At 47.7% G+C, this 20,824-nt stretch overlaps 1 protein-coding gene across 2 annotated transcripts in view; it reads right to left on the bottom strand.

Moving 5' to 3' along the window:
• The window catches only part of LOC138292690 (cytochrome P450 2D15-like), a 389,602-nt gene extending 369,670 nt beyond the window's left edge, over positions 1–19,932 (bottom strand). For both annotated transcript variants that reach the window (XM_069231411.1, XM_069231412.1), the window contains exon 1: positions 19,712–19,932. In XM_069231411.1, coding sequence (XP_069087512.1) covers positions 19,712–19,921 — 210 coding nt within the window. In that variant the 5' untranslated portion in view covers positions 19,922–19,932. The remainder of the gene's footprint in view (positions 1–19,711) is intronic.
• Positions 19,933–20,824: the final 892 nt, after the last annotated feature.

Below are 20,824 nucleotides of genomic sequence, written 5' to 3'. Positions count from 1 at the left end.
TTGCAGAGTGGGCACATCAAATATGGCACCCACTTGGAGAAGCTTCACTGCATTCAATGGTGATGCCAAAGCCGTGGCTTTTGTGAAGGCAAAGATATTCCTACTTGCTTGGTGCAGCTCTCTACGTGGAAAAAGCAGTCTTCCACTAGAAAGGGAGAGGCACTGGCCGCACCAACCTGCCAACCTGGTGGACGTCAAGCCATACTTTAAATGACCACAAACGTTTCTACATAACCTTCACTTAGGGAAAAAAGCATGTTTCATGGATATATAAAATATTGTGTAGACTGTGTCTCCTTCATAGTGGAAGAGATGTAATGGGTGGGAACGGATAGTAAATGTGGCTGTCTGGAGTGAGAGTTCTGCAGCTGATACAAGAATGGATCACTGACATCCAGGACTTAGAATTAAAAGGTACGCTAAGACTTCGCTGTTATTTTTGCATACTGGACTGGTAAGGAGGATTGCCGAATAGAGTTTTTCCAGAAGAAAGAAGAGTTGTTTTAGTAGGATTTTTGTCAAACTTTCCTGAGAAATGCATTTGCCTTACAATTATTTTTAGTAACTGATCTGGGATAATATTTTAAAGTGTGTAATATTGCAGTTGGAAGCTGACAATTGAACATATGGTCATCAAGGGCTAAATCAGGGAAATGGGGAGTAAAAAATGCTGAGAAACCTGATGCCAATTGAACTTTTAAACTTCATATGAAGGATGTTCTTAGGGGCAGGTGGAGGGAATCGAAGGATCAATGATTATGGCGTGCTTTTTCATGGATGCTCGTTAGGCAATTTGTAGGGAGAAGAAACATCTTTTCAGTGTCAGATGACGGGTGATGGGTACATTTGTTAAAGTTGGGGTATTGGTTGTAATGATCAAAGACAAATCAGAACTGCACGGTCACTTAATTGGAAGCATTGGGCAAGCTATCTTTGTGCCTCTCAGGGCCATCATTGGCTATGCTGATAATGTTGAGAGAAATGAGGGAAGAAGTTGAGCATAGTGGAGAAGATATGGGGGAATTGCTCCTTAGGGGCGAGGGCAGTCACAGAGGTGTCTAGAAGACGGATGACCATTGACTCCTTGATGGAAGAATTTTTTCAACAGATTTATTACAGGATATATGTGTCATTCCCAACTCCCTTGCTAACATCATAATCAATAATTCCAAAGCTTGTTTTTCTGCCCACATACTGGTTGAAGGACATTGAAAAATGATAGCTGCTCAAATCTGAAAAAGGGGTTTTTTTTGGCTAAGAAGGCAAAAACGTAGGCTTAAAATGATAATGTGGCGAACATGCAAGACGTTTTAATAAATTATCAGTGCACTGAATGAGGAAGGTGGTATGTGAGGACAGAAATTGATTCCCAAGATGCTATAAAAGGAAAAAGAGGCTATCTTTAATCTGCTCAGCAGTCACACTGGAGACAATGATTTGGGTAAAGTGAGCATGGCAAAAGGCTAAAAGAGAATTTAGGGTTGGAAGAGAACATATTGGATACTATGCTATGTTCAGAAATAATACAGCTACTCAAAGAAGAGTATGAAGAGCTGCATCAAACCAGTAGCTACTGACAAGCTGATCAGAAACTTGAGAGGGGAGAGATTAGACATTATTTAAAGGTACAGGGAATGAAGAGGGTAGCACCTGATGAAAGAAGGTACAAGATAATTGCGGCATTTTGTCAAGATGTTGCGCACCTCACTTATGTATTACATATGCATTTAACAGAGGGATGGTGTTGACAGTTTTAGGAAAAGTAGGAAATAAATGAACATGTGTGTTAAGTATTCTCCTTTGTGGGGGGGGGGGGAGTGTCAGAGCAAAATGGCCGACAGCACGTAGCCGAGCTTGCTCCCTTCCCATCCAGTCTAATCATACTAAATCCTACCTTAGTGCCCACTGAATTAAGCACTGAAGGACGACATCCTTGGGTGTGACCCCCCTGCCCATATTAAGGTGTAGAAGAATTCTTAACCCGCTGAGGGAGAAGCTGTAATTCCACCGTGGCCTCTCCCTCTTGAGTCCGTGGGGTGAGGTGTGGCCTGAGGTCGGCGTACGCTGCAGCCTCTTGGAGCAGGTTCAGTGGTCCGGAAATTATCTACCCCACCATTTGCCTGAGGTGTTGGAGCGAAGAGGGGTGAGATTGTGCTGGACCATTGGTCTCCCTCCCTCCTTCGGCACCTAGAGAGTATCGGCAGGTTGGCGGCGTGGTGCTCGGCTGGCCGGACCCACAAAGTGGGAGACGCTGGTGGATGGTGCATTCGGGCTGTCCAGTGCCATGCTGTGTGCACACCCTGCCGCTGCGGACTTCCATCCTGGGGGCACCGCCTACGTAACTAAATGCGGGAGGTGCCCGGGATGGTCTGGCAGGGAATTTTGGCATAGTGAGAGTGCCAATAGGCATGGAGAAATGGACCCTCCTGTAGAGGTTGGGAGCAAGGACGCTGCTTGGGAGGCACTCCCACAGATGCGGGAACTGCATTGTGGCACTCCCTTTGTGGGGAGCACAGCCTACAGAGATTAGTGCGGGAATGCCCAGGCCAGAAAAGCATTGATCACATGGGAGATGAGAGTGCCAATGGGCCCGAAAAGAGAGTCCTCCCTTGACAATCAGTAACTGAGGTACAGCAAGGGGTGCATCCCCGGAGGAAGGGGGGACCCCTCCCATGTGGACTTGTTGGTTGCAATTCAGGGTTCCCACATGACACTGGAACACAAGATAGAAACGGTCTACATTGATATAAACATTCTCAGAGAAAGGTAGCTGACAAGGTGATGGAAGGTGAAAGAAACATTGAAAGCTTGCAGGGGGTCGTCTCACATGGCCACATTGACATCAATGAACCAGGAGCTGGAGAAGAGGGTGGAGGACGCAGAAGGTCATGCCTACTGCATCAACATACAGGTGCTGGGTTTCCCGGAGCAGGCGGAAGGAGAATCAGTGGAAGAATTCCTGGAGGGTTGGGTACGGTACCAACTGTGCCCTGTTGGGCTCTCTTAGCTTTTTGTGGTGGATCAGGCTCAAAGGGCTTTAGCCTTGCTGCCTCCTCCTAGTGCCCTCCTGAGGGCGATAACTGCCAAAAAAGGTATCAGGATAGAGACAGTATCCTCTGAGCATCAAGGGAACAGGCAATACCTTTATTTGAGAACTACAGGATTGCCATCTGCTCAGACCATACCAAGAGGGTGTAGGAGCAATGCAATTCCTATTTGGCTGTAAAACAAAAGCTGTGGATGATGCAACTGAAATATATGCTCCTGTATCCATCCAAGCTCAAAGTCATTTCTCACGGTTGGGTGCACTTCTTCGAACACCCAGACGAGGTCTGGAACTGGCTGGAGATTTGGAAAAGTGCCTCCGTGGACTCAGAAAGGGACTTGGTGGTGGAGATCCTTCATCAGGTATTGGACAAGGCTCTGGTGGGGGCTGCCTGCAGGGGGCTGGATGGGATGAAACCCCGCCCCGCTACTAGGATGACGATACAGGAGGATGGCAACATGCATATCCTGACAGTTGGAGAGACTCAGGCTCCAGCTGAGGAGGGAGCCCTTTCCATGCTGCTGGACCCCATTGCTGAAGGACTGGGGCCTCTGATGGACACTGTGCACAAGACATTGTTGACTGACCCGGAGAACTCATGACCGTCTGATTGGGACAGCTTCCTGAGTGTGGTATATGGGGTTGTCAAGGACAAGCAATCAATGTCTCTACAGTAAAATGGTGCCACACAGATTGAGTGTTGCTATGGGGGGCACTAGAACCCTGCCACTGTATGCCCATCTGGTATTTGTGTTTGGGGGCAGTATTTATCCTTATAGATGCTGGTAGCACTGAATTGTGCAGATGGCTGAAACTCATTGTCTTTCCATGCACTACTCTTCTCTATTTTTTGCACTGTTCCTTCGTTCCTTCCCCTCCTGCTCCGTCTCTCCATGCCTTCATTTGATTCCTTTCTACCCCCTCTATGACTATCACATGGCCAGGGCAGGGCTGGGCAGGATGGGACTGAGTAATGGGGACCTCTCCCAGTTGGAGAAGGTATGGGAGGAGGTGTTGGTCCTGGCACTTCAATGGGGTAGATGTATGTAGCTTATGTTGCTCCTATATGGATCCGTGGGTGGGGGATGTCTTTGTTTGGGAGGTTGTTGTTTATGATATATTGTTGTAGGTGTGCTGGAAGGTCGTGACATGCTGTACATGGGGCGTATTCTGCTCTGCCTCATAGTATCGCATGGGAAATTATATATTTTTAATGTGGAATATATGGGGTTTTGGTACTTATACAAAATGTAACAGGCAGTTTTCTTTTCCAAGAAACGCATCTCAATGATACGGATGCCAGTAAAATCACTAAGAAATGTAAAGGACAGGTCTACCATGCTTCTTATTCTAATCACGCTAGAGGGGTACTGATCTGGGTTGCAACTGGGGTCCCCATCTCTCTCACATACTTGGAGGCAGACGTAGAGGGCTGATATGTACTTATAGAGTTTACTGAATCGGGAGGAGAGCTCTATTTTTAACTCTTATGCACTTAACATGGGCCATTAGGATATTTTCTATGAGGTGCAAGAGCTGGTTGGTCGGGATGCTGACGTACTGCTACTTTGGATGGAGGACTTTAATTGTGTGCTGCGTGTGAATCTGGATAGGCTGCCACCCAGGATGGGCGTTAAACCCCATATGATTGTTGCACTATGGGCATGTGTGCGCTACATGGCACTTTTAAAAATGCATTTTTAAAAATTGCACATGGTTACCACCCACTTGGATTTGGTGGTAATTTCATTTCCTAAATGCCCATTCCTACAAATACCTGCAACTTGTGCTGTTTTGGCTAGAAGATGAGTGGCTATTACATGTATGGGGCAAAGGGCACCCTTGCTGCCCCACTGAGTGAGGGATGTCACTGAGTGGTCTCTAGCCGAGGAAATACATATGTAGTACAGTAGCACCAATGAGAATTTACAGGAGGATGTAGAAGTGTGGGTGGGGTTGTGTGAATGTTTCCTAGCTCCTAAGAGTGTACCAAGTGACGGAAACACAAATGATTAACTATGTATCTGATCGTACTTGTGCAATGCAAGTCCTAATACAATCATTAACAATATTCTCCTGTTATTCCACTGTCAAGCAATGTGCTGAAACAGTTTACTATGATTCTTCCTTGTATTGGGATTTGCCCTCTGTGATATGTTGAGATTTGCCTGAATAACAACCATGTAGACATCTACTCACTGACTACTTTGTGCACCTAAGTTTGTATATGTGTATATTTGTTTCAATTAAAAAAATAGTTTAAAAAAGTATTCTCCTCTGTGGAGTGTTTTTCCATGATGCAGGCTGTCATTGATGCAGGTGCTATAGGAGTTTCTTTTTAGTTTGGGCATAACACAATCAGCCTTGTTCCAGAGAGGACAACAAAGGAGGATGCTTGTTATCGCTGGGGAATGTCAGTGAATGTTCTGATTGTGCTGCAGAGGGTGGCTGTTATTGAGTAGTTTGTACTGGGAGGTGGGAACACAAATGGGAAACTGCAGAGAGTCTGCTGACTTCCAAATCTATGAGAGATGTTTTACTAAATTGAAAGTGCTTAGAACAGTGTGTGTGCTACATGGTGCCTACTGTATGTCTTATTTACATGAACCCCATTGGACACTGTTCAGCAGAACAAGGAAGGGAAATCGTTCTGCAACGATTGGTGCTGAGACACAGTGAGTGATGTAATACTTAATCCACTCCCATTGCATTACTGAAGAGAGAATTCAATTCAAAAAAGGAGAATCTAAGTGCCTTAGATGCAGGTTTGCCTACCTGATTTACAAGCAGCTCTGCTCAGTACAAGGCTAGAGAGCTTGGGGCTGGTCACAGGGCAGTTCACTATCGAAAGTAAATATGCTTTTCATCTAAGAACATTAGTATTGGAGATGCTGCCCGTAAACCTATCGGAGGACTGGGTAGGTAGTAGGATATGACTGAGGTGAACAAAGGCCAGCTTGGAAAAGGGATGCCTTCCCATCAGGGAGGCTGAGACATAAGAATAGACACATCGTAAATCCACCTAGAGCCGTATTATATATACGGCACACTTTCCCTGATTGCACCACGCCGCACCTTTCAGAGGGTTTGCCAGGGACAACCAGGGAAAGTGCACCCTATTATAGACTTTCAAGAGGAGAGAGAGATCGCCTTGCAGCAGGGCTACTGCAGTGAGTGATTGCACCCACCTACAGGAGGATATCTGGGGGAGTCCATGGAACCCGCTTAAGAGGGCTTCTTTTAGGAGGCGCATTGAAAGTGCACCACCTTTCAGTGCATCCACTTAAAGGCATTTTTGTCTCTGCACCCCCTCCAGTCGGTAGTACAGGGCGGGTACAGAGACAAAGTGATTCCCTCATTTGTATGGGGCCACGCCCCTATGCAAATCAGGGAACTCCTTTTCATGAAAACGCTGGTGCTCCATGTGCACCAGCACTATCAGTATTACAGAAGGGGACACACCAGTATGTGCAACCCCTTCTCTATTGCCATTGTGCCCATAGGCTCATAAAGCAGGCACACAAACTCATTGCGCCTCCAGGGGACAATGTATAATATAGGCTCTGGTGCTCTTAGGGCCCAAAGACTCTACACTGTAATTTCCAAGTTAAATAGATAACAACTGAATTTAGGAATTGAGGGCCTCAGGCTTACTAAGAGAGTGTGCACCTAGGGCACCCAATCTTCTGTATTTATTAAGAGCACTCTGTACCGATATACCCCCAAAGTGTGCTTGGGTTAACTGAGAATCAAAATGTATATTTGTCTATAAGTGTTGTTTGCATTATGGTCAGAGATCTGAAGCACTTGCGGTTGTACAATTTCCAGGCTCCCTGAAGCTAGATTACATAGCTGCACATAAGTTTGGGGCAACGTCTGTACATATGGCTGAAAGCCTGTGAGAAATGTGGATTAATATATAGTGTGGTTGTGCAGTCTCACCATGTACTAATGGCACAAGTCTGTATCAGGTCCAGTCACGTTTGTTTGTAAAACCTTAGCTTGGTCCTAGGTAGCTGTGGTGCAGTTTGTAATGGCTCTGCCATACTCATAGTAGCACAATAAGTGCTGCAGTCCACAAAGGGCACTTAACTTACAAGCCTTTAGTACACCTGGCACCATATGCTAGGGACTTTAAACTAAGTTACCCTATGCTAATTGTGGGTGAGCCAATTAGACATATATCTTTTAAGGGTCAAAGCACTGGTAGTGTGGCCTGAGTGCAATTTTGGAGTTGAAAAACTATCAGCATCAGCCCAAACGTTTAGGGGTAATCATGCAAAAAGGGGCATTTCCTTATAAGGCATCACACATGATTTTGCCTGTTTGAAGTGAAGTTGTAAAGATGTGCGTATCAGTTTATCTATTATTTCAGAAACCCCCTTTGCCCTGGTAAGAAGGTATTGTATTACATGTTCTTGTGAATTTCTCTGCTTCTCCATTTACCACTTTACAAGAGTGGGGACTCACTAACTGAGAAATAGACCCCACTTAGTAACCACAAAGAAAATAATACAGGGAGTGCAGAATTATTAGGCAAATGAGTATTTTGACCACATCATCCTCTTTATGCATGTTGTCTTACTCCAAGCTGTATAGGCTCGAAAGCCTACTACCAATTAAGCATATTAGGTGATGTGCATCTCTGTAATGAGAAGGGGTGTGGTCTAATGACATCAACACCCTATATCAGGTGTGCATAATTATTAGGCAACTTCCTTTCCTTTGGCAAAATGGGTCAAAAGAAGGACTTGACAGGCTCAGAAAAGTCAAAAATAGTGAGATATCTTGCAGAGGGATGCAGCACTCTTAAAATTGCAAAGCTTCTGAAGCGTGATCATCGAACAATCAAGCGTTTCATTCAAAATAGTCAACAGGGTCGCAAGAAGCGTGTGGAAAAACCAAGGCGCAAAATAACTGCCCATGAACTGAGAAAAGTCAAGCGTGCAGCTGCCACGATGCCACTTGCCACCAGTTTGGCCATATTTGAGAGCTGCAACATCACTGGAGTGCCCAAAAGCACAAGGTGTGCAATACTCAGAGACATGGCCAAGGTAAGAAAGGCTGAAAGACGACCACCACTGAACAAGACACACAAGCTGAAACGTCAAGACTGGGCCAATAAATATCTCAAGACTGATTTTTCTAAGGTTTTATGGACTGATGAAATGAGAGTGAGTCTTGATGGGCCAGATGGATGGGCCCGTGGCTGGATTGGGAAAGGGCAGAGAGCTCCAGCCCTACTCAGACGCCAGCAAGGTGGAGGTGGAGTACTGGTTTGGGCTGGTATCATCAAAGATGAGCTTGTGGGGCCTTTTCGGGTTGAGGATGGAGTCAAGCTCAACTCCCAGTCCTACTGCCAGTTCCTGGAAGACACCTTCTTCAAGCAGTGGTACAGGAAGAAGTCTGCATCCTTCAAGAAAAACATGATTTTCATGCAGGACAATGCTCCATCACATGCGTCCAAGTACTCCACAGCGTGGCTGGCAAGAAAGGGTATAAAAGAAGGAAATCTAATTACATGGCCTCCTTGTTCACCTGATCTGAACCCCATTGAGAACCTGTGGTCCATCATCAAATGTGAGATTTACAAGGAGGGAAAACAGTACACCTCTCTGAACAGTGTCTGGGAGGCTGTGGTTGCTGCTGCACGCAATGTTGATGGTGAACAGATCAAAACACTGACAGAATCCATGGATGGCAGGCTTTTGAGTGTCCTTGCAAAGAAAGGTGGCTATATTGGTCACTGATTTGTTTTTGTTTTGTTTTTGAATGTCAGAAATGTATATTTGTGAATGTTGAGATGTTATATTGGTTTCACTGGTAATAATAAATAATTGAAATGGGTATATTTTTTTTTTTGTTAAGTTGCCTAATAATTATGCACAGTAATAGTCACCTGCACACACAGATATCCCCCTAACATAGCTAAAACTAAAAACAAACTAAAAACTACTTCCAAAAATATTCAGCTTTGATATTATTGAGTTTTTTGGGTTCATTGAGAACATGGTTGTTGTTCAATAATAAAATTAATCCTCAAAAATACAACTTGCCTAATAATTCTGCACTCCCTGTATTTTCCTTGCAGGACTCAAATGGGGGCACAGGTACTGGTGCCATAGGTTAAGGGTGCTAATGTGTTTAAGTTTACTGCACCTCAGAGAGCGGGTGGCATCTGTTCCTGTTCTCAATGCTGCTGCCAAATGCCGTATTTGGTCCAAAGGGCCTAAAGCCCCTGAAGGTCTGAAAATGGTTAAAGTAGGTCCAGAAAAGGAGGAGCAGCAGTAGGTTCTTGATCATAAGGTGGCATCAATAGATGTAGAAGTTGAAACAAAGACCAGTATATCTAGGCCAGAAAATTAAGAGCGTAGGTCAAAAGTGTGGGTGGTTTAGTCGGTGGCTGATAAGTCATGACTGACATAACAGGTGTGGTAGAAAGGGGTTGGGTCAATAATCCCAAGAGATCGGCACTTTTTTAGGGAAGTGGGTGGTTTAGGAATTTTGCCCCAGTCATGGACTGATGTGTGCACTAAATGACTAGTACAGAAGGTTATTTTTTCAGTGGACTCCTGATGCATGTACTCTTTTTGCACTAGTCATCTGTGAAGAGTCAATGAAAAGCTGGGTTTAAACATTTTTTAAATGCTTGGAAGTGCCTAAACGTTTCCCCACACAAGTGCAATTTACATGGTCTGGAATTTTATACCTGAATGCATGATTTGCCAGTGTCCTGGCTATAACACTAACTTGTTTTCAACACTTGTGAAGACATGCCTAGTCCTGCCCTTTATGGGCTTGGCACTAACTCCGAGAAATATTGGGTTAAAAAATGGATTAACTTTATGCCCTGTAGGCACATAAAAAAGGCACATGGCTCTGCACTCCACTGCACTGGAATAGTCCATTAGGATATGGCTTTTGGTGCTCTCTCCTCCTACCCTATGTTCTCCAATATGCTATTTTGCCTTCCTTTATTAAAAATATAATAGTTCTTCCTTCCTAAATACACTTCAAAATCCTTCTCCTTTCTGACCCGCTCAGACAGTCCTTCCCTCTTTTAGAAATGCCATTGTTCAATATGCACTAACTCGTGTGTGACACCTTCATGGTCCTTCTTCTTATTTTTAGGTTTTGCTAAGGCAGGATATATGCTGTCGATTACAAATATTGCTATCCAGCAGTGGTCTTAGAGTCCACCCATTACTATTTCCTCACTTCATTGTCACTCTCATATCCTTGTTTCTTATTCAACAGCTTCCGTAGGCTTTCTGGTCTCTTCTGGTCTTTGTCCCTTCCATGGAGCACTGACGCATTATTTGTGTCCTTCCACTGCTCATTTTTTAGGTGCTACGTGTTTAACCATTCCACAAGAGTATGTGTGTGTGTTTTCTGGTTGTCTCCCTTGTGTATTTCTCCCATCCCTGTGTCTTCTTTCTTGCCGTCACTCAGCTGCCATTCTTCCTTCCTTCCCATCCAGCTTCCCTTGCTGTCCTTGGCTCTCCACCACCTACTTGTCCCTTTGGTTACCCAAGCGCTGCCCACCCATCCTCTGTTTTTTGCTTCCCAAGCCCTTCTACGCCACCCTCAGTTGTCAGCTTGCAGCCCCATCTCCTCCTGTCCACCCTCCATTGTCTGCTTGCTTCCACAGTCACTCCCGCCCACTGTTCATTATCTGCTTGCTTTTTCAGCTCACCCTCCCTCTGTTGTCAGCTTTCTCTCCCATCCCCCACCCATCCTCCATAGTGAGCTTACTCCTCGGCACCTCTCGCCCTCCCTCCATTGCCATATGCTTTCCCAGCCCCTCACCTTGCATCCCTAGCCCCTCCTGGCCACCCTCTATTGCCAGCTTGGTGCCCCAGACCCTTTTGCCCACCCTCCATGGTCAGAGTGCTCTTTTAGTCCCTTTCACCAGCCTACTCTCCATCATTAGCTTGTTTCCCCAGCTCCTTGCACTCACCCTCGGTTGTCAGTTTGCGTTCCCACCCCTTCCGCTCCAGTTTACTTACCCAGCTCCTCCCGCCTACCCTACATTGTTAGCTGCTTCCCCAGTCCCTCCCACACACTCTCGATTGCCAATTGCTGCCGCAGCTCTTCCCTCCCACCTTCTGTTGTCATATTCCTCTCCTGCCCCTCCCATCCAGCCTTTGTTGCCAGCTTACTGGCCTAGCTCCTCCTGCCCATCCTCTGTTGTCAACTTACTTCTTCATAACCCTCTGTTGACCGCTTGCTTTCCAAGCTCCTCCTGCCCACTCTTCATTGTCTTGTGTTGGGTCGAAGGCCTGCACCCGAAGGGGGCTCAAGGGTCCCGAGCGGAAACCCCTCTGAGGCCCGCAAGAAAGCACGCCAAAGGGGCGTGCAAACAAAGGGGGACCGGAAGTGGCCCCCGCTCTTTCCCCCTCACCCCCCTGCCTCCTTGAACCCTCTGCACAGGGCAGAAGCAGAAAGGGACAAAGTCCAGGGTGGCCCAATGGGGGCCAAAGAATCTTTTGAATTCCGCCCCCCCACCGATGCACCACAGGCACGGTGGCTTAAAAAGGGCCTGCCCGGGCCAGAACCCCTCCTTCTTACCTGGGCGGCTAGGCAGCCACACAAAGGAGACAACAGAGCAAAGCGAGGCCTGACGGAAGAACAATCGGAGTGCGTCTTACCGTGCACAAGCTGACGATGAGGGAGAGGCGTTTGGTGCAGGCATGGACCAGTAAGGCTAGCGAGATGCGCAAAAAGGAGTCAAAGCGCCACAAGTCCAGGGCGAGGTTTCCAGCAGGCGGAGGGAAGGCATCATTCGCAAGGAGACCGCACAGCATCGTGGGAACTTGCGTGTGTGCCCGGAAAGAGCTGAGTCGAGGGGCTCTGACGAGCCACATCCAGGATGCGAGATCGTGGTGTGCCCAGAAGGGAAGGGAGCCGTGCCAAGGGGCTCCGACGAGCCAACATCCAGGAGGTGAATGGGAGCATTGATGGGGCCTGTGGCTGGGCGGCAGTGTCAGTGGCTGTGCCGCTGCTAACCCGGGAGCGAAGCAGAGAGGCGGCAACAGCAGAAAGCGAGAGGAGTGCGAGGCCACCCCCCTCTTCACACCGTGGCTGAGTTAACTCCTGCAACCGCCAGCAACAGGTCTGGAGTGGTCTAGCAAGAAACACGCGCCCATGTGAGAGGCACTTGACTTTAGGAAAGAGACAGAGCGGCAGCAACAGGTTTTGAATTACCAGCGGCAAACTAGAAGGGCAGCGGGAGAACCGTATATATATTAAAAAAAATAATAATAATAATAATTAAGAAAAAACAACGCTAGGGGAGAACTTTCAAAGCCTGCAGCACAATCTACCATCCCTCAATTATTATTGGTTACAGCAGGTGTCAGCCGGGGACAGCCTAAAAGGCGACGTGACCCGAGTTGACCAGGCAGCAAAGCAGAGCGGGCAGCCAGGGACAGCCCTATGGGCGACGCGACCTGGCTGCAACCACGGTCACAAAACTCAACAGGGGACAGTCCAGTGGACGATGCAACCCGTGTGGAGTAACAGGCAAAAAGAGGGGACAGCCCATTCAGGAAGACGCAACCCTGCCAGCAGCACACACATGACTAGCAACAACACAGCTCAGCATGGAGAACCAAGGCACCATCCAAGTATTCGACTTTGAAGAAATTATCAAGGCAGCAAGGGAGGCAGCTTCAACGTACAGCAAACACTGGATCCTGAAGCAGATCAGGGGAGGAGGAGCAATTGAGGGGCCAATGCAAGAGGAGCACACAGAGGATGGGCGTAGCGACACACCCTGGGATGAGGTGGAGCTACCCGGAGAGTCAAATAAGCGGCAGTGAAACACAAGCAGAGGAGGCAAAAAGGGGGACAAGAAAGAGGCAAGTGAATCCCATCAGCAGGGGCCCCAGGTCCCAGCAAGCAAGTGAAGGCAAACAATGGTGAGCAAATCAGTATGATTGTGCAGGAATGTTTAAAGTCAATGGTGCCTTTGCTATTTGCGAAGCAGGGGGGAGCGTGCAAAGCAAATGGGCCCAGAGTGGCTGAGCCCAAGGGAGACTCGAGCCCCAGCGTCACCCGGGAGAAAGGGTCCCCTGCGCCTAGAGCAGAAGCTCTGAGCGAGCAATGCTCGTCACCTGACGGGGGAGGAGTTTACATCTGCAGGCGCTAGGGCACTACCAACACAGGTCTGGGGCAGTGGCACAAAAGTGGAAGCGTGCAGGCGGTACAGCCCATCAGCTGGGGGTTGGCCCCAGAGGCATACAAAAGAGGCAGCCTAGGGAGTCCCTACGTGGTAGCCTGAGCACCAGGTTTGGCAAATATGATACCACTAGCTGTCAAAGAGCGAATCTGGCACTGGGAATTCATCAATATGTTCTGGCTGTTATAGATTCAGGTGGAAGGCCTTGATTTGACCACAGTAGACAAGAAGAAGGAAGAGAGGAGAGAGAGAAATAGTGAGGAAAGAGAGGAATTTCGATAACTGGCTGGATGCGTTCAGAATTATGGCCTGCATTATAGTGGAGAAATGTCCTCACTGCGCTAAAGATTTATGGCTCTACAAGTCAAAGATACACGAAGCCCAGAAGCAATTCACAGGGGATGCATGGCTAGATTACGACAAAGGTTTTAGGCTTAAAATGCAGGCTCACCCAGACATGGAATGGGACGAGGAGGATGTGGCAGGTTACAAGCACAAGATGATGATAGCAAGAGAGGCTAAGAGCTGGGCAGGGAAGAGCGAGCATTCCTTTTGCGGGAACTATCAGAAGGGAAGGCAAGAGAAGGCAAGCCCTTCTACAAACAGCATCAGTACATGCAATGGAAGGGAACACAAACTGGGAAAGGGGCAACAGCGGTATGTTTCAAATATGACATGGACGATTGCACTTGGGGAGCTGTTCACAAGTTCAGGCATGTGTGCTCCACATATGGGGGGGTCATCCCGCAGCTGAATGCAAAAGGGGAAGAGGAAGCAGCCACAAGAGGGACAAAGAGAAGAATAAGTAATCAGGGAGCAACGTAGCCTGGCTGGTGAGAGAGATCGAGTTGGCAAGATCCCCAATAAACACAGGCAGATTGAGGCAGCTAGCCTACATATATCATTACAAAAACGACGCAAGGTTACTGTGTGAAGGTTTTGAGCGAGGTTTTAGAATCCTGAGATAACAAGAGAAAAATTAACAAAGAGAAGGAGCTGGAGAGAGTAGAGGGCCCTTTGAGTCGAGCCCCCCCTCACCCGGTCTGGTAACATCACCCCTCGGAGTGGTCCCCAGAAACAAGGCAAATTCAGGCTTATACATCACCTGTTTTTCCCTGAGGGCGAGTCAGTGAACTATGGTATTGACCCAGACGAATGCGCAGTGGGGTATGCATCAGTGGAGGATGCGGTAGAAATGGTGTGCACTAAAGGGCGCGCGCTGCCTTGATGGCAAAAGCATAGTTGGCATTCAGGCTTCTCCTAGTCCATCCAGAGAGTTACCACCTTCTGGGTTTCAAATTTGAAGGTTAAACATAGTTTGACAAAGCCTTGCCCATGGAGTGCTCCAGCCTGTGCGCATATTTTGAAAAATTCAGCACCTTCATGGAATGGGCACTGCATAAATGACACCCAAGGGATGGGAAGCTACAATACTTAGATGAATGCTTTCCAATCTTTAGCGGCAGAGCTTAGGGGTACCCTTGGCAGAGGACAAGACAATGGATCCTACCACCAAGTTGGTATTCCAAGGCATAAAACTGGACTCAAAAGCAGGCACATCCAGCATGCCCCAGGACAAGGTACAGGACTTAGCAAAGAACATCCAAAGGTTGCTGGTCAAACAGAAGGCCATCCTTGGGGAGCTCCAAGGGCTAATTGGTAAATTGAATTGTGCAGCTAGAGTCATCCCAGCAGGAAGGGTGTTTTCTAGGCGCATCATGCATTTGACGAGGGGGCTTGAGAAAAAACACCACCATGTCAGGTTGGGCTCAGGGGTGAAGCAGGATTTGAGGACATGGCTGTCATTTCTGGAGGAATTTAATAGAACCTTAATATGGAGAATAGGCTGGGTGTCCGCAAAGCATATCGAACTTTACACTGATGATGCAGGCAGCATAGGTTTCGGGGCCATCCTCAAAAATAGATGGTGCGCCAAGAAGTGGCTGCAGGCATGCACAGCAGCGGGCCTCACAAGGAACATCACGCTCCTTGAGTTATTCCCGATTGTAGTGGCCCTAACAATTTGGCAGGAAACAGCTGAAGGATATGAGGATCATGCGGTGGTCTGATAGTCAGGCGGTAGTCCACACGATTAACAGAAGGGCGTTCCAGTGTGCAAGAGTGTTGAAATTGCTGCGCCACCTGGTGAAAGTACAACTAGCAAACAACCTAGACATTCGGGCGAGGCATGTCCCAAGCATAAATAACACTAAAGCAGATGCACTCTCTCGATTCCAGATGGAGAGATTCAGGAGCTTGGCTCCAGTAGCAGAACAAGAGATGACACCGTTCCCATACAGCCTGAGGGGACCTGTCCCTTTTGATAGAACATGCCCTAGCCCCAAAGACAGCAAGACGCTATGACGCCTGTGCAAGAACAGTGAAGAGGTCACAAGGTTAAGGGCCTTTGAGGACCACCAGGAAGCGAAGAAAGCAGTGGAACAATTTATACAGTGGGCTTTCACGCAAAAGAAATCCAAGTCTTGGGCGCAGGTGTATCTAACTGTGGTGGCACACTTTAGTAGGCTCATAGCAGGAAGAGACCCCCCAGACTCTCATTATATAAGGCCAGTGATGAAAGGGTGGCACAGACTAGAAGAACCTTCTAGGGACCGGCGATGCCCAATAGAATTCCACACACTAAGGCAGCTGGTGGGGGTGTTTATCCCTGAACAGCTTCGAAAGCACTCTCTTCAAAGCTGAATTCACCCTGGCGTTCTTTGGGGCTTCTAGGGTAAGCAAGCTTGTGGCCCCCTCCAAAATGGGGAACACGCATGCATGCATACAAAGCCAGGATGTGCGAATAGGCCACAACCTTATGCAAATACTACTAAGGAGATCATAGACAGCCCACATAGGGAAAGGGGAGCTAAGATGCCTGGATGATCTAGAGTTCTGCCCAGTGTTCAACATACAGAGGTATTTTGACCTGAGGCTGGTGGGGCACTGGGTGCTCTTGAAGCACGAGAATGGAGACTGCTTGTGCACATTTCAGTTCAAATCAGTGCTCAAAGGGGTGCTGACCAAGGCAGGGCTCCCAGCAAGCGAGTTTGGTACACACTCGTTCCGGACAGGGGCAGCAACATCAGCTGCCCAACATGGCCTGGCGGCGGCAGGCACTAAAACAATTGGGAGGTGGAGCTCAAACGCCTATAAAGGTTACATCAGAAGGCAACAACCAGGCAAGCACGAGCAACCCCAACACCCCCCATCCTGCACAGGTAGAGGCGGGGCCTGACACCTCCAGAAGAAAGTAAGGGGTGGGGGCAGAACAGCAGGCTGGGGCAAACAAACAAGAACCTTACTTTCCCCCTGGTCACTTCCAAATGCAGGTGCGGAACGCAGAACGGGATGGGTGATTGGACACTCCTTTGTGCAGAGAGCCCGAGTCTGGTGGGAGGCGAGTGGTTTCAGGAGGGAGCGATGCCCACAGCGAACAGACGTAGAATGGTTTGGAAATGGGAGCACCTACCACAATGGAGGAGCTGTTAGTCGCCTGTCACATGAAGCCTGACGTGGTAATAATACACCTAGGTGGCAACGACCTGGCGCAGCTAGGTAGGAAGGGCCTGCTGGAAAGCATCAGGGGAAACCTCACTTGGGTAGCGAGGCTGCTGGGTAGTACAATGCTGATATGGTCAGAGATCATCCCCAGGCAGAAATGGAGGGGTACCAAGTCAGCAGGAGCAATAGACAAATCAAGAAAGCGTGGCAGTTTAAAAGTTTTGCATCGCGAATGGCTGGGAAAGCATCCTGCAAGTCTAATCAGCTTGCAGATGCCAGAATACTTTGGGGAGGACGAGGTGCACCTGTCTACACTGGAGAAAGAGGTATTTTGGGCCAACTTATGGGCTGCATTGCAGCTAGCAGGCTGCAAATAAAATGGATCGAATTGGGAGGAACCGCCTAATGGGTGGTAACCCAAAGGCGGCGTGACGGAGAGGAGCATTAAAGAACATGAAAGGCCACACCCAACACAGCGGGTGGCAGGGCTTCTTACTTTGGGATGCCTCACGGCAGAGTAAGGCAGTCGGGGGAGGTGCATGAAACACGGCACTCGCAGTCCAGGTCCGCCAGGGAGCTGGACGCAAGGACTAACCAAGGTAGCGAGTTAAGCCTAAAAGAAAATGAGTACCTTCCTACACAAAAAGGAATAACGCCAAGGGGCAAGATACCAAAAGGGCTAAACGCTTGGATTGTTTTATGGCATCTTGATTGACAGGCATGTGATATGCAGATGTCAGCAATTTATGGGGTTGATAATATGTCGAAGGTGATTTATAACCCAAATGTACAAAATGTAAGTAATGAACTCATGGGCGTTCAATCTCATGGATGACAATGAGATTTATGGCAATTCAAGGCCTATTATTTGCATGCCGTATGTGATGTGACACAAGGATTTATGGCCCTTATAAAAGTAAGGGCAACCATGCTATAAATCAATATTAATAAACTGCAGCCAACATTCCCAAATCAAAAAACTGATTTGTGTGCTACCTTTTAGTATTTTTGGGAATGGGCTGCTTGGGGTGGTTTGGGGTGAAGGCCCGCACCCGAAGGAGGCTCGAGGGGCCGGAGCGGAAACCCCTCTGAGACCCGCAAGAAAGCGCACCAAAGTGGCGCACAAACAAAGGGGGACCAGAAGTGGCCCGCCGCTCTTTCCCCCTCACTCCCCTGCTCCCTCGAGCCCTCTGCGCAGGGCGGAAGCGGAAAGGGGGCAAGGAGCAGGATGGCCCAATGGGGGCCAAAGAATTGTTTAATTTCCCCCCCCTCCGTTCCCCAAGGGGACAGGGGGCTTAAAAAGGGCCTGCCTGGGTCGGAACCCCTCTTTCTTACCTGGGCGGCCAGGGAGCCACACAAAGCAGACACCCACCCACACCAAACACAAGGTACCCAGGAAGTCACAGGCTGAGTCAGAAGGGGCTACACCGTAGAAGAGCGTTAAAGAACATAAAAGGCCATACCCAACACCGTGGGGTGGCAGGGCTTCTTAACTTGGGATGCCTCACGGCAGGGTAAAGCAGTCGGGGGAGGTACATGAAACATGGCACTCGCAGACCGGGTCCGCCGGACAGCTGGACACAAGAACTAACCAAGGTAGCGATTTAAGCCTAAAAGAAAAAGAGTACCCTCCTACACAAAAAGGAATAACGTCAACGCCAAGGGGCAAGATACCCAAAGGACTAAACGCTTGGATTGATTTATGGCAGTTTGATTGATGGGCATGTGATAAGCAGATGTCGGAAATTTATGGGGTTGATAATATGTCAAAAGTGATTTATGACTCAAATGTACAAAATGTAAGTAATGAACTCATGGGCGTTCCTTCTCATGGATGACAATGTGATTTATGGCAATTCAAGGCCTAATATTTGCATACCGTGTGTGATGTGACATTAGGATTTATGGCCCTTATAAAAGTAAGGGCAACCATGCTATAAATCAGTATTAGTAAACTGCGCCAACATTTCCCAAATCAAGAAACGGATTCATGTGCTATCTTCTAGTATTTTCGGGAATGGGCCTTTTGTTGGGGGGGGGGTTCCTCTCACTCCACCCAAGTCCTTCTTTCCTGCCCTCTCTCACTCCGTGCCGCCTCATCCCACTTCTTCATTTTCTTTAAATAAAAGAAAAACACATTAGTTGTAGCCGCACCATAGCTCTTCTTTATTTTTATTTGTACCCATGCTGCACAATAGCCATGGTGCTGTACAGCATGGATACAAATCATTGCCAAAGCCAATAGTTCTCACAAAAGAGACCTATTGGGTTTATGAAACAAAACTACATGTCCCAATACAATTTACTGTGGGTGTACAAAAAAGTCAGTATTAACCTAAAAAGTCACAAACGACATGAAACCACGTGATAGCTATGTTTTTATTTAACCACACCCTACAGCCACTCTGCCCCTTTCCCACTCTATACGACCGGTGTTCCTTAAATACCTTTCACAGCAACATTTCTGGCCACGCACGGAATTGATTTTCTCAGCTACAAGCCGCACGACAGACATCAGGACAAGCTCCTCCTTTTTAGAGTTGGTGATTGAATGTTATTCTCCGGCACAGGAACACAAACTCCGTGCCACACTAGCAGGTGGTATTTTCTCTCGCACAGATTGTGCTTGAGGCGCGCACACTGTACATTCTGCCTGATGCTTGCTTCCTTCCCCCGGAGCTTCTGAGGGAAATTGCGATCGGACCTGTGCAGTCACTGAGTGTAAAGGCATTGTGACGTCATGACGCGCTTATGGCGCATCATCACAGGTGAATGGTGACGTAATGCTCCTATTACAGGCGCGTGGTAACGAGAAGGGACCTGGCATAGGAAAGTAAATGATTGCAATTGATAAGGAAGAAGCGCTTAATTTCGCACTTATGCTACACCTTATTGAAAATGTTTCATACTCATATTTAAGACACGTCACATTCAAACAACATGCATTGGTGGAAAGAGTTTTGTAAACGCAGACTTACCAGAGTACAGTAATTGGTGAGACTTTTGAAATCCACCTGCAGAATATTCCCAAAGAAGGGCAGAGAGGTGGGTCCGGGTGGGTAGCGGCTCCAACTCCTCCGGCGCTTCATGAAATCAAAGAGCAGAGCAAAGACGGTGAAGAAAAGAGCCAGCATCGTCAGGAAGGTACCCGAGGGCAGGAGGGACCAGGGCGCTGAGAGCAGACTCATGCTTGCTCCTTATGACTTGCCACCAAATGTAATGTTTCTATCTCTCGTGTCCACTCTTCCCGCTCTGTGTTTTAAAGTTCGGTGCTTGTTTTGAATTTAGTAAAGCATCAACATACCAGCACAGTCTGCTCTCACTCTCCGTCTCTCTCCTTCTTACTTGTCTGCACGAGCTCTTGCCTTCACCACGTCTGTGTAATTTTCTCTTTTAGTGTCTGTCTTGCAATGTGTCCTTTGACAGTTCCTACCGCCCCTCTTTACCTCACTTCCACGCTTTCCTCTCTTATTCTTGCTTTTCCTAGAGTTTCTGCCTGCACCTTCCCCAGCTCCTGCCTTTAAATTGAGCTTCTAGCTTCCACTCTCCCTCCTCGCCTCTCTTGTCTCCTCCCAGGTGTAGCCACCACCTGTCAGCCTTCTCTCTCCTGCTGTCCTTCAATTTATGCCCGGCTCGCCTCTGTTTAGCTTTGTGTTACTCCAATCGTGATCTTTTGGACTCACATCTTCCCTTCTCATTGGACACAAAAGAAAAGGGGGGAGGGGGTTAGTGTAGAGCAGCTGAGTCAGTAAAAGTTTCTGGCAGCTCCCGATGTTGGTGATCCAAGCAATGACATAGCCAATAGGTAGGGCCACTGGAAATATACAGCGGGGTGGTCGAAATTATGCGGCAGACTTGAGTAAATTATGCACCAAAATAAGGCAAATTATGCAGCATATTGTGGCGCATACTGTGATAGTATTACTTCTCTATTCTGTCATTATTACTTGTTAACACCATCTGTCTTGCTAACACTGTCTGTATTGGTTGCACCTCAGTACTACTAGTTTAACAGCCAAACATAGCAATAAGTAACAGAAAGGTGACCAGTCAACTTTGCAAAGGGCCTTCCACTGCGCAATAACACTCGT

Source organism: Pleurodeles waltl, chromosome 4_2, assembly GCF_031143425.1.
Source record: "Pleurodeles waltl isolate 20211129_DDA chromosome 4_2, aPleWal1.hap1.20221129, whole genome shotgun sequence".
Lineage (NCBI taxonomy): Eukaryota > Metazoa > Chordata > Amphibia > Caudata > Salamandridae > Pleurodeles > Pleurodeles waltl.
This window is presented reverse-complemented; position numbering and strand designations above follow the sequence as displayed.